The 14613-nt window shown below is 37.4% G+C and overlaps 1 protein-coding gene across 1 annotated transcript; it reads right to left on the bottom strand.

Moving 5' to 3' along the window:
* Positions 1 to 411: 411 nt before the first annotated feature.
* Positions 412 to 12636, bottom strand: ULK3 (unc-51 like kinase 3). The gene is made up of 16 exons (XM_072402185.1): positions 12402 to 12636; positions 10817 to 10957; positions 9121 to 9241; positions 8624 to 8728; positions 7785 to 7928; positions 6649 to 6731; positions 6061 to 6216; positions 5844 to 5949; positions 5278 to 5318; positions 3829 to 3931; positions 3288 to 3352; positions 2167 to 2242; positions 1319 to 1359; positions 1022 to 1063; positions 864 to 930; positions 412 to 523 (listed from the first exon to the last, which is right to left on the bottom strand). Exons 1-16 carry the CDS (start codon positions 12495 to 12497, stop codon positions 507 to 509), a joined length of 1404 nt encoding a protein of 467 aa, XP_072258286.1. The 5' UTR covers positions 12498 to 12636; the 3' UTR covers positions 412 to 506.
* Positions 12637 to 14613: the final 1977 nt, after the last annotated feature.

The following is a 14613-nucleotide window of genomic DNA, read 5'->3' as shown; positions in this document are numbered from 1 at the left end:
GTCCATTCACTTTCTGTAAGCTGGTTAGAAACTACAAATAAACTTATCACTCCTTTGAAAACTATTAAGCCCCCAACCCCCTTTTTATGGAGATATGCAAAGGCTGGACTGTGTGTATGTCATTAGAAGGATGATCGGGTGAAAATAAAGGGGAAAAAACATGAAAAAGAAACATAATATAGCCACCATCTAAAGGCCAGGAAACTACAATATTTACATTTTTGTTTTTGGGTTTAAATACCCTTGAATGTTTTTATCAAGTAAGGGTATCACTATTTATGTACAATATGTACCTACTGTATGGGTATGTGATGACCTAAAAGTACCTACAGACACAGGATGGTGGCTAGCTGTACATGGACATTTTTGGCACCCAGGCATCATTACCACACAAATATACAAACTGCAAGCTTGTAGAGTGGAAAATAATTTAATTAATAGAAATTATCACTAAGACAAAACAACATATAAGAAAACATTATCTCAGCGGTGAAATCACAGCAGGATCATTGCAATAAACAGGCTGGAAGAAAGAAAAAAGGAAATGTTATATTTAATGCGGTATGTGCACAATTTCTTTATTACTGAACTATTCATTTGAACAAAAATCTTCCCATAAGGCTATATACCAATCTATGATTTCATTCGTATTTACTTGTAAAAACCTCTCCTTGTGTTAGACATCACCAGAGGAGAGGGCTATGATATGCAAGGAAAGAGGGGGCTGTGCTAGGGAATCTACTACTCCTATTGTCGTAATGCAAGTGAATGACAAATAATTTATGTAAGAAAACACTACACATAAGCATTCAGTAATTTGAGGAAGTGATTAAGTGAAAGTAATTGTTGGGTACTATACTCACATCCCCGAACAGACTCTGACAGCATCTCATGCCCCAGAGAATCATTCTTCCAGTCAGTAGTCTTTATCTGCAGCAAAAAAAAAAAAAAAATAGACTCAAAAAAAGAATCAGACACCATGTCCAGTCTCTTTCCCATTTACGTTCTAGTTTGTTCTTACCTGCTCTTTTAAAAATTCTGCACGCTTCATTAATGTTTGAATCTGGAAGACACAGACAATGGTAAACTGCAGCAAGAAAAGAGGGACATTCTGCTCCATACAACTAACAGATTCACAAAGGGTCCTAGAACATTTATTGGGTTAACCTGAGAAAATATGGAGAATTTATAGAAATAATAATGGTGTGGCAAATTTATAGGAGCAGAGGAGACACTTTAACCTTAATTCTGCTTTAATTTAAAAGTCTCTGATTACAGGTATTCCTGTAGATGAGAAACATTGTGCGATTACACTTACTTCAGCATGTAGTAACTCCCGCCTCCTTCCAACAGATTCAGCTGCAGGATACCATAATAAAAAAAATGTTTAAGTCAGAGTAGGTCTAAACAGTTCTAGTGGAAAGAAGCAGGACCACTTGTTTTTGTCTCTTTGGCAGAGCTAATAGGTTACAGCATATTAAAAGGTACCTAAAAATGCTGAATGAAAAAACAAAGTGGTCCTCCTGAATGATGGGGTTCAAATCTTTACACAAATAACTATTTTTCAGAGCAAATTACAGTGTAAAGGCTGAATTAGCGTTAGGTTACAAATATATATTGTTACTTCTAACCACCCTGCATTTTTATATGGACATTTTAGTTATTGGATATGACAATCTGGTACTAAAGCCAATTCTCCATGACTTACACACAAAGAACATATATACAATAGTACTGATTATACCTGGTACTAAAGACATTATTATTCACAAATCTAATGAGGACATACTTTGACACTGATAACAAGGATTACTTAGGGACACAAATGAAAGATGAATACTCAAGATGAATATTAAAAGTGTGAATGGAAGTGAAGCTGAACTAAGGGGTTAGATCAACACACAGTAGAAAATTACAGCAATTCTTCTATTCAAGTATATTGCTTTCTGTCTGATACAGCTGTTGTTTGAATATTTATTTGGAGTAAATATTTTTTGCTGTTTTTCTAAAAGAGCAAGATGCATGGCTTCTGTGCTGATAATGCAGGGATATGTCAGTAAAGCACATGAGGAACATTGGCTATGCAGAGGAATTTGAGGTTTAAAATCATACCTTGCCTTTGCAGAAACCTGGGATGACCACATATTTTCATGTAAACTTACTTACCACTTAACATTAATATTAACTCCCCAAGACTCTGTTGGTACAGATCCAAGGCATCAACAGCCATGCCCTCTTCATCCTGCCAACATATTGAATAAGTAAAAACATGAAAGGAATCTAGTTAGGATGTCCTAAACACATTATGAAACCCATTACCCAGATCCTTGTAAAATCTACTATCAACTTCAAGCAGCAACTGGTAACTAACATTGATTATCTTACAGTGGCACACTGGCAAGGGTTGGTTTTAGGAGGCTCCAGGTGAAAAGTCAATTCTTCAAGGTGATGTGTTGACAAAATGTAATAATCCGAGTAATTTTAACTTTAAGGGCCAAGTTGTAATAGATAATAAAGTCACATTATAATCAAAACGGCAGGGCTTGTAGGGTTTTCTTAGTATGCTTAGTATCTATAGTAATCTAGGAAAGGACGGGTTTGGGGTAAGAAGGCTACCCTGCCTGGTCCAATCACACAAAAAGGCTACTAAAAAAACAAAAACTGCTGAAAAAGTGTGAAAGGTGTTAGAGTACACAGAGCATTTCAACTTTGTGTATATGTACAGAAGCTGCAAACAAGTCCACCATCAAAAAAGTCTACATTGGGTGCACTGAGCATGGGAACTCAAAAAAGTCACAAAGTAAATTGGGAAGGCAGAGAATGTTGCATGAGATTTTAAAGCAGCTACGTCAGAGAGCACAGGAATTTAACAGATGACTGGATGTCTGACAAAATTGTATGGTATGATTTACACTTATCAAACAGATGTAACAAAACAGCACATTTAAACCAAAAGGGATAAATTATGAGACATTTATTGTTAGTTTCCATACATTTTAGATGGAACAATGATGTCTATATTATTAAAAAAAATAGATGGATCCCAACTCCTCACATGGTTAGCAATATTTCAGAGCTCTTATCCTCTTTAATTGCTTTATACAACGCCATGCCAGGTCTTGTGTAACCTCTATAGCACCTTTATATATAATTTACAGAATGATGCAATGGAAATTCTAACCTGATTTAATTTTCCTTTATCTCTTTTATTGTCATTTGTTAATGTTAAAACATTGAGGACATGTTAGCCGGGTTGTTTTACATCAGTTTATTTTGCTGTGTCATACCTTTGCAACAGCAGCTGAGGCCACATCTAAAGCAGCAAACAGACGAGGTTTATCCTGAGACATTTCTAAACAAAACAACAACAGATCAGCAAAGTAGATGTAAGAATATATAATACAAACATAAAAGTCATCATCTCATACCAAGAGTTTTTATAAAAACATAATTATTTCACATAAACATTAACTTTGTAATCTGTGAAAAAAATGTACTGCAATCTGGTTAAACAAACACAGATCTATGTTAATAACGCAGGTGGAAAGACTTACAGATTTTTTTTCTGCCCAGCAAATCAGTAAAGCTACACCAGCAGAAAACTGTAAATTATAAGGCTCTCCATTAAATATTTTATTTTAATCTATTACTGTAGACTGGAATAGAAATCCAACCAGGCCTCTGATTGCGTGTGCACACAAACACTGGATTAAGACAAAATGCATTGCTACATATCTCACTTAATATTTAACAATCGACCAGACACTTCTGCCCCAACCCAAGCACTGGCAAGATTTATACACAGTCCAAGCGGCGGCTAGAGCTCACCTTTCAAGAGTTCTCGTGATGATATGCCTTCAAGAAGCAAAGACTTGTTACTTGAAGACACCAGGACCTTCAGCTCCTCCGCTCTGGATACGTACTGACACACCTATGATGGTCAAAGATTCAAAAACCACAAATGAATGAGTCCTTGTATCACAACTGCATATTAAACACACCAGAATAGTGAACATATGTTATTAGCAACCGAGAATCACAGCAGTTCAGTTACTCTTTTATTGGTAATAATAAATTAGCCAAATTTATTAGGAGGATTTGCACATACAGGTGAAAGCAAAATCAGTGTGTGCCAAAGCATCAGATTTTAGCACAATGGTTCTTAACATATCATTTTTTTTTATTAATTGTCACACAGTCAAAATTATTTCAACCCTAATATGCAGCAATGATTGTAGATAACGTGGGAACTATTTAGGAACATCTAGAAATAACCACGCCTTTGATTTCCAGGTTGGATAATATTTCACTAATCTCTGCTAATAAAGATGAATGTGTAGGTAGACAGCTTAATACACAGCTAAAATACACGTGTAAACCTTTGTAATGTTTTTCTACGGCAGTAAAAAAACAGCTTTGTCAAAGCTGATATTGGAACAGCAGCATGCTGGCAAATCATTTTTGTGCACTTTCCTTCTAATCAGCAAGCTCAGTTTGTTACTTTCACTTTATGAAATGCAGAAACGCATGATTGGCTAGTGCTGCCTTTTACTCCAATAGGAATGTATAGGAAATATTAGAAGGTTAGTGAAAAAAATAAGGCCAAAATTAAAAAATACCAATATTTTTCTTTTTTTTTGAACACTGCAAATGCATAACTGGATAAAATAGTGTTTTTCATATAAGCCTTAACTAAAACTTTAAGCAAAAATTTGGTACTATTTATGAGGCCTACATAGGGATTGTAGATCACAAACTGTCTGGCCTAGCCATTGAAAAACACAACTATCCAAAGGCCTGATGCAAAGACTGGTTAACATAGCTGTTAACTACTACTATGTATTGAAATGAAAGTATCCATAAATCCTAACTGAATAACAGTAATTCAGATTTACATATTTTACAGTAACCATGGTTTTTGTTTTTTTTTGTTTTTACAAAATACTGTTTTCACCATTTCTGTTGTATTTTAGCAGTGCTGATCTCTTGCAGCCACACCTTGTTATTATGTTTGCACTTTAGCAAAAGCTGCAAATTTATTAGGATTGGTTTCCTGATTGTGGTAACAATGGGTCGTTGTCCAATGGGTAGTCTCCACTGGGAGACCCACCCTTCAGGAAACCCAATTAGAAAACAGGTGCAGAGCACATGGCAGGACCAGCATTTATTATTTAATGAAAGCCACAGATCATGTCAAATTTGTAAAAGATTACATTTTACTTTGAGAAAAAAGGCACCAATCTGAGATGCAAACAACATTAAGTGATGATCACTAACCTTTGAGCGAATGGCTTCTTTCCGACGTACATCTGTCTCATCTACCAGAGAAGAGTCAGAACAGTTAAACAGTGTTTGCAAGGTGCACTTAAGTTTTTGGTATTTATTTTGATATAATGTAAACATTACCCAACCCACACTACTTGTACAGAACAGCTCAATTCACTAATACATGTATCATACATGTAAAACACAGTTACCAGAAAGTGTTACAATATGCACACTACTTTCCACATTGTAAAGCATGGCAATGAACCTCACAAAACCCCAAACAGTAAAAGACTCCAGGTTTTGCAACACTAATGTCTGTGTTTCATATAGTGAATGTCAAGTCCCACTACCAATTAATATCCAGATATCAAAAATCATGGTACAGTAAGTAGATGAGCAAGTGTAGTAACGGTATACAGTTATGGCATAACTGCTTCCATTGCACCAGTCACTGACTATATTCATCTTGGATAGTAGCCCCTAGTTATTGGGACATAACTACCCTGTCACCAAAAACAGATCTGAGTGAGAAAATAAAAAAATAATAATGTGAACTAGTATAAATAATTACTGACAGTGCAAAGAAGGTATAAAGTATTCCAGAGCTCGGCAGTACAGGCTGAGTGCAGCTGAGTAATCTCTTGCCCCATCTTTTTCCACTGCCTTAGCCACCAGAGATGCCTGTGTAAGAGTACACAAAACACAAAGAAATTTAAAACAGAATACAGGTACACAATAAATAATTAACATTACCTAATATATACCAGAACTTGACATGAACATTTTACTCACAGCTTTCTGTAACGATTCTGCACAAGGCATGTGCTCCAAGTCTACAAATGGGTGGTTGAAGAAGTCCGGGAAGGAAATACGCTGATCTGGGTCTCTTTCCAGGAGCCGCTGAAGGAGATCCCGACATTCAGGCGACACTCGTGGCCTTGTGGGAAGCTAAAAATAAGACACCATTAAAAGTTGAAGATCAGTTTAAATTACATTTACAAACTTTGGGGTCCAATCTGACATACCTACACCATCTCTAGGTTCTGTTACCTGATTCTATGTCTGAGTATTAATTACTGTAAGTTCTATTGGGCAAGGTCCTGATAGTCCCCTGTGTCACTGTTCGTACTTGTCAAGTATGGAGGTTTGTCATTTGTAGTCACTATTTATTGTACACCAATGTGCAATATGTTGGCATCTTATAAAAAAGGTGACTAGCTGCACTAATTCTAGTCTGTGAACTGCAATTTCTGCAATAATCCTAGACTGTGTACTGTCTAACTGCAGTTACCCTAGGCTCTATAATGATAAACCACTAGTGCATATTTTAGTTCAAGGAAGGAGCAAGCTGCATCTTAATATTTTTTTTTTTATTGTTACCTCTATCGAACGGTCACTTCGTATCTTTTCCTCCAGTTCTGAGAAAGATTTTGATGCAAATGGTGCCCTGCCAAAAAGAGCCTCTGAAATAGGTGAATGGTAAAATATTAATACATAAAGACTGATTCTTAAACAGAACTATGGCTTTAAACTATTTCTTAGGACAGAAATATGGCTGCTGCCACTACTGACCTGTTTTAAAGCTGCTGTAGGGCTGTCATCCTGATCCTGTCATACAAGAAGATGTCTGATGCCTTTAGGTAGAAGGAAGGAATTTTTTCCCTGCTGAAGTAAACTGTACCAAGCTTTATAAATATGCTTTACCTTCCACTCAATCATTTGCAGGTTTAGAGTTAATTGCTGGAATAATTACACAGGATGGAAGTTTCTGCTTTTTAAATTTCACCGGCTGCAGCCTTATTCCAATTCAGTGACTTTATAGTAACAGGCAGTCATAGTAATAGGTCTCGAGGTCAGGATCAGGATGAAGGTCCAATGCCTGTACATTTAAATACAAATAAGCATTGGCAGCTTCCATATTTGTATCATAATCTGGATCAGGCAAAACAATCTTACGTATATAACAAATTGTCATGTTTTAGGGGTTTTGTACACAATATACTCAATGCTTTCACCTGTTTTCCTCCGTTCCCTATAAAGTTTGCAGTAAAAAGTCTAATATCTACAGAACCTAATAGCAATCACAACTGAATAAGATAAATGAATAATACTGAATGCAGAAGTTCCATAATGGAGCTGTGCATACAATGGCAGAAATAGCTTACACTTTTAGTTAAGCAGCACTGTTACTAATATTACAATAGCCAGAATTTGCATTAGGAAAGAAGATGCACACAAACCATAAAGTGGAACTACCCTTAAAAAACAAAATCAGACTCCCCCCTCCCTTTTTAAAAATGAAAATAATTTAAAGGAAGAAAAAAAATCATTTTATATAAAGTAAACATTTTAATAGGTCTGCCTTAAGCAGGGTATTTTTTCATCATATATAAAACTTGTATATTAAAATAAATGGTAATCCATCTGCAAAATATATATAGCACAGAACACATAGATTAAAGTATTGTACTTATTTACAAAAATCAAAACAATTGTTATTAATATTGCCATCCTACCATAAAGAATAACTCCTACAGACCAAAGGTCCACTCGAGCATCGTAATGTCTACTGCAGACCATCTCTGGAGCCATGTACAGAGGAGACCCTCTCAGAGACTGAGATTCATCCTGAGATTCCATGTGCTGAGCAAAACCAAAATCTGAAAGAAAACATGGCAGACATTTTCAGGAAAATGTTATGGTGAAACAGGTACAAACCATCCCTGAAAAACATTTTAATGGTGCACCTTAATGGTTACCCGAGCATTTAGCAGACATTCCTAGCTCTACCTGCATCTTATGAAAACTATGATATCCATCCCAGCCTAAAGATTTTATTTCCCATTTCTGTCTCCTTATAGTATGTAGTAAAGAGTCGATATTTCCACAGACATTCAGACCAAAATCTGCAGGAGCAGAAAATGATTTCCAATGCCTAGATATTTTGTGTTCTTTAGAAATCTAAATTATTTTTAAATTATATTTAAGATTAACTATTGCAAAAGAAAAGCTGAACAGCTATACTTTTAGAACATACAGAGGAAGACCAGGAAATCGTTCTTTTAATATCATGTTTAACATTTGCAATGTGCACTGTAAACACCCTACCGTGCAATTTGGTGTGCTATGTCAGGGAAACAGGAGCAAGTGGAGTATTTGTACATTGTAGTGCATAGGTAGCACATTTAAATGACTGGGCTGCCTTGATGCAATGTACAATTTTGCCCATTTACAAATTCAATGATCCAGAGTAGAAGGGCCCATTAGGTTTGGTACAATTATCTAAGACCACTTATATGATGATAACTGAATTCAAAAATAATATTCTAGCACTTCCAGTGAAGCCAGCACTCACCAGCCAGCTTTAAATGTGGTCTGTCCAGACTACTCAAAAGTATGTTTTGAGGTTTCAAGTCCAAGTGGGAAATATTCCTTTCATACAGGAACTTTAGAGCACTAGCTGAAAGTAGAGAAAATGAAAAGTCAATAACAAACTCTGAGGCTTAACTATTATACTATTAATGTGAAATAAAATTAGATACCAAATACATTAAACAAAAGAAAAACATTGAGTACCCCAACTGTTCACAAAACACTACAAATGCCTACAACTGTAACACTCAGTGTCCATAGCTGCCTCTATAACGCAGGACCTTTGTTTTAGCGCAGTAACTGTGCCCGGACATTCAGGGACAATATACAATCTTAGTAATAGTCATCAGCAGCCATTGAGGAGTGGAAATGTTCAGATAAATAGTGTATGTTCGAGGCATTGTCACAGGGTATCTATGGAGTCCTGCTACATTTTCATTTACACTTTTACTGCTAATTCCCACCAGTACCTTTACCCACCAAGCTGCTGAAGAAAGATTTGAACAATTTTCTCAGGAAGAATTCTTCTAGTTCGTATAAAGCGAGAAAAATCCCCTCCTGCGCAGTATTCGGTGATCAAAAATATGTTGTCCCGGTCCCACTGTGATTATGCAGCACAAGACATAAAAAGAAAAATATTTGTGGTCAGCAGAACAGTAAACACTTTACTACAGGCAAGTAACTATATCAAGGCTATGTACACAAGTTGGATTTCATAATTTCCAATGAACAATGAACAAGCTGTTCTGTTCCATGGAGAAGGGGATGATGAGTGAGTGGCAACCTGCTGCGTTCTCTTCAAAAAGAAAGTTCAGTGGACGCCCCCACTCAGTTATTAATTTATCCACTATGACAGATCGGTAAATGAATCAGGAAACAGCTGTAAATATGGAAGACATTCATCTAACATGAATACATAGTTTAACACTCAAAATGAAGTGCTAGATACTTAAGCTCCAGTCAAGTAACAAGGCTATGTACAGACGTCAGATAATCATTGGCAGGGGCGAGCACGATCGATTGTCTCTGGCTAGAATCTGACGTGTACAGCAGTCCACTGACATTGTTCAAGAATACCTTATGGCAGACCCATGAACAAATTAGGAATGACCACTATACAAGTCAGGAGAAGGGAGCATAGAGGTTGCCTCTTGCTTGTCCTCCCCTTTCTCTCTCCATCAAACAGAATGGGCACTGTGTGTATAGCACTGTGTGTTCGTTCATGTGTCCCTAGAAAAAATCATGAAAAATCATTGTTTCGTGTATGTATGCAGCCTAACACAGTTTGGTCAAGAACACATCCTCAAAGTATTGATTAGAAGATAAAAGAGCAGCAACATGCTGATAGTGTCTCTGCTCCTGTGAGTATATTAACCATTAGATCATGTTAACCACAACACAGCCTCAGACTGCTGCTCCCCCTCCCTTAGCCTGGGTCCTGCTCCTGTAAATAAAGGTTGCTAATATGACAGTAGATTTAGGTAATTACTGTTACATTTAAAAATACATTTATTGAAAATATATACATAACGAAGATGATTTTCTTTATATGCCCCGACACTAAAACAATATTATAACTAATTTAGAAAAAAAAATGCTGTCAGTTATACCATGATGGCACCAGGGAACTATACTGCAGCAGCCTCCAAATCATTACACTCCAACGCCAGACTGTAATGATGGATGTACAGATTTAAAAGCGAATGTGTATTTTTATTTTGTCATGCAAGTATTGATTTTACCTTTAAACATGATCAGACGATTATGAGTCAGTTACCAGGAAGCACGTCATAAAAGTGCCATAACTGTATAATGATTTCCTGATTACATTACTACAAACTAGTAGACGTAAAGCAAACCGGAACTGACAGCAGCAGAGAGGCTGCCACTTCCAATATTTCCTTCTAAAAAATGGATCTGGAACAAGTGTGTACACCAGAAGTGCACTCTGACTTCACTTTGTACATGCCGGTTCCTTGTCAGAGATTTAGAATTGAAGTTGAAGGCCAGTATGACCATCTAACAAAATATTTTGTGGTCAACTAGATAGATTGTGAGCTCTTCTGGGCAGGGTCCTGTTTAAATCCTATTTCTTATTATTATTAATAATAATAATAACTATCTCAGTGCCCACATTGAGTAATATATACTGACATGTAATAAACTTTACACTAACCTGGAAGTCTTTCAGCTCCAGTATATGTGGATGACGAACCGTTTTTAAAATCTCAATTTCTGTTAGAAGATTCTCAACTGACGCTTTGTTCAGACTTTTCTTGCTGACACATTTAATAGCTACCACTTCTCGGGTGTTCCGCTTATGAAAGAAAAGGTTATTTAAAAAAAAACAATAAATAACAAATTAAAGTGTATCTAAAACAAAAACATATTATAAAAGATACACTGCAGTACACAAGTTCCTAGATGTGGTGGCCGCATTCCTTTTCTTTTATTAAGTGCATATTAATTATATTATTAATAAACAGGATTTATATAGCGACAACATATTACGCAGCGCTGTACAAAGATAGGGGTAGCAAATGCCAGACAGTTACAGATTACAATCTAGATGGTGGGGGAAGTCTCACACAATAGGAGGGGAGATATGTAGTGATGGGTAGTAAGTAGTGAGTGTTTTAAGAGACAGAAGATGGGTAGGCAAGTCTGAAAAAGTGTGTTTTGAATGCTCTTTTAAATGAGTGCAGCATAGGAGCAAGCCAAATGGGACGAGCAATACCATTCCAGAGAATCGGGGCAGCTCTGGAAAAGTCTTGGAGCTGTGCGTGTGATGAGGTTGTATAGTCACCAGGTGATTCCTGAGCTGAAGTGTACAGCGCTGCATAATATGTTGGCGCTATATTTAAATTCTGTTTATTATTATTATTAATAATAATAATAATAATAATAATGTGACAATGTTCGTTCACCCTACTGTATAAGAACAAGGAAAAAAAACAGGACTGCAAAAACCTCCCCTCTTCTCCATAACATACAGGTATAGGGTAGTTGAAGTATTCCTAAACAGCTGACAAGGGTTCAGGCAGGTTACCAGGTGTTATTTTGGCACATATGAAACACAATGCTTTAATGGAATATTTCACAGACTGAAAGGGAGCAAATAAGGGAAATGTATTGTTGGGGTTTACATACAGTCTGTACTTTCAGTACAGTGTTCTCCCTAGCCCCTTTTAGCTGGGTGCACCACCCAGCACTTTTCATCAACCACCCAGCTGTTTTTGGGTAGTGATTGATGAGTTCAAATTCTTACTAGGCAGCTAAAAAAGGGAGGATCAGCTTTATAGGGCTAAGGGGATTTAGATGTTTTGTTTTTTTTAATAAATTCAATGCTTTCCAAAGAGCATTTGATTCTCAGGGCTCTGGTCATTGTTTTCCTTTTTAAAAAATATGGATTTTATTTGATTTACAGTGTTGGTGACAACTCTCAATGCTGTCTGTGTCCCCACTGGGCAGATCTCATCTTTTTAATCAGGACTGAAAGTTAAACATCAAAACCATGTACAGCTGTCACTGGAAGAGAAGAGAGAGGAAACTTTCCTATGAGGACAAATGTCTGTGAGGAAACCCCTCCCTCCTTCCTGTTACTGGGACAGGAAGTGAGGAGAAATTACAGGTGACAGGTTATAGTTGTGTCTTGTAGCATTCCTTGCACAATAAATGGGTATGGGGAGGAATGGCAGAAGGTAGGGACATGTCTATGCCTCGCACCCAGGGGCCTTCCCTCCATACACCGAGATGTTTACCTTCCTATAGGCCTTATACACGGTGGCATAGGTGCCACTGCCCAGCTTGTCTGTCAGTATGAAGTCATCCAGGCGAGGGGGAGCCCAGCCTGCCATGGTGTGCCATGAACAGCAGTGGTGTGTGCTGTACCCTCCTCCTCACACAGCTCAGCCCGCCATCGTCTCCCCTGACAGCTGACTCTGTCTTGGGGTTCGATGCTGTCTGAATTCTCAGCTCACTTCCTGGTTTCTGTTAAAGCTACAGAACCGAGGACATATTCTATAGAAGCGAGCGATGGGCGCTGCTGCCACCTGCTGGTGGAAGACCATTACTGCCATACTGTGTGTGCTCTCATGGAACTACAGGTTTCAGAAACAACTAAAATGCAAAAATTAATTGAAGCAGCATGGGGCCCCTGGTAGGAGAGCAGTTTGGCCCACCCCATCCCTTTATTTGACATTGAGAAGGATTGAAATACGAACAAAAGAAGCCTGTTTACTTTAATTATGATTGTTAAAGGATCTGTCCTCTATTTCTTGTGCAGTGATGAGGTCTCAGCTTTACCTATTTGTGCAGGTTGTGTATCATTTTCCTACATATACATGCTAAAGGTGTCCCACCTTGTTTCTCATAGGAGGATGCAGTCAGAAAGAACATATTTCGAACATGCTACTACAAGCCTCAATCTGCTGCCATATATAACACTTTTCTTTATGGTGTCCATCCAACATTTAAAACAACTCCCAGTCCTCCCAGGGGATGGACATCCCAAAATCACCCCAAGGACAAACCATAGGACTGGATGGAATGATGTCCATTGGACAGACGAGACCAAATTGTAGTTTGGCCATAATGTACAGTACGGTGAAAATCAAAAACAGCATATTAGCACAAACACCAATAGCATTTGTCAAGCATGGTGGTGGAGAAATGATTTTATGGGATTGTTTGCAGCCATAGGACCATGACACCTTACAGTCATGAGCTCCTTTGTATTCTAGGGTCAAATGTGAGGCCATCTGTGTGACAGCTAAAACTTGGATGAAGTTGGGTCATGCAAATGGACAACGATCCCGAACACACCAGTAAATCTACAACAGAATGGCTGAAAAAAATATATATGGTGGTGAAATGGCCCAAAGACCCAAACCTTGCAATGTTGCGTGGGACCTTAAAAGAGCAATGCACAAATAAATGTCGGCAAACCTCAATGAACGTAACCAATGTTGTAATGAAGAATGGGCCAAAATTCCTCCACAGTGACATGAGAGACAAAGTCATACAGAAAATTATAACCTAAAGGTTTGATTCTACAGACTATTGAATGATGGGGTGTATTTGGTTTTCTAAACATGGTTTGATTTTTTTGTTAAAGGAACAATGACATTGTAGACTCTGTTGTGTTTTGTTTTACAATTGAGATTAGATTGAAATTTAGAATTTGTTAAGGACCAGATGATTTATTACATGGTTTAGGAATTATGTGGAAAAAAAAAACAGCAAGTAGTTCTGTGTATTTTCTGCGCATGCAAAATGCTGGGCACAGCCCAGATCTTCAGGAGTGAGCTGACTACTCCCAGTAAACAAACAGTGGATTCTGAATGCTATTTCCATGTACTTGTATTTTAACGTCTTGTACAAGGCAAATCACAATAATACAGATTATTGATTATTCTGTAAATACTACAACATTCCCTAGCCAATGGAGTTCAATTTGACCATTTTAAATAATTTAAATATTATTAATATTACAGAATTTATATAGTGCCAACATATTATACAGCACTGTACAGTAAATAGGGGTTGCAAATGACAGACAGTGACACAGGAGTAGAAGAGTACCCTGTCCAGAAAAGCTTACAATCTAGAGGAAGGGGAAGTTTCACACAATAGGAGTAGAGATATGTAGTGGTGGGTAGTAGTAGAAGACAGGTAGGCAAGTTTGGAGTGCTCTTTAAAATGAGCAGAAAGTAGGAGAAAGCTGAAAAGGACGAGGAATCTCATTCCAGAGAGTTGGGGCAGCTCTAGAAAAGTCTTGTAACCATGCGTTATGAGAGAGGAAGTCATTAGTAGGTCATTGGAGGACTGAGGAGAGCGGCTAGGGGAGTATTTTTCTATCAGGTCAGAAATGTAAGTGGGACCAGAACTGTGGTGGGATTTGAGGGAGCTTCAATTTGATTCCAAGGTGAAATGTAAGCCAATGAAGAGAACTGCAAAGAGAGGCAGCAGAAG

The sequence above is a fragment of the Pyxicephalus adspersus genome, chromosome 2 (assembly GCF_032062135.1).
Source record: "Pyxicephalus adspersus chromosome 2, UCB_Pads_2.0, whole genome shotgun sequence".
NCBI classification, from domain to species: Eukaryota; Metazoa; Chordata; class Amphibia; order Anura; family Pyxicephalidae; genus Pyxicephalus; species Pyxicephalus adspersus.
The sequence above is the reverse complement of the archived record's forward strand: the minus strand, read 5'-3'. Positions and strand labels throughout refer to the sequence as shown.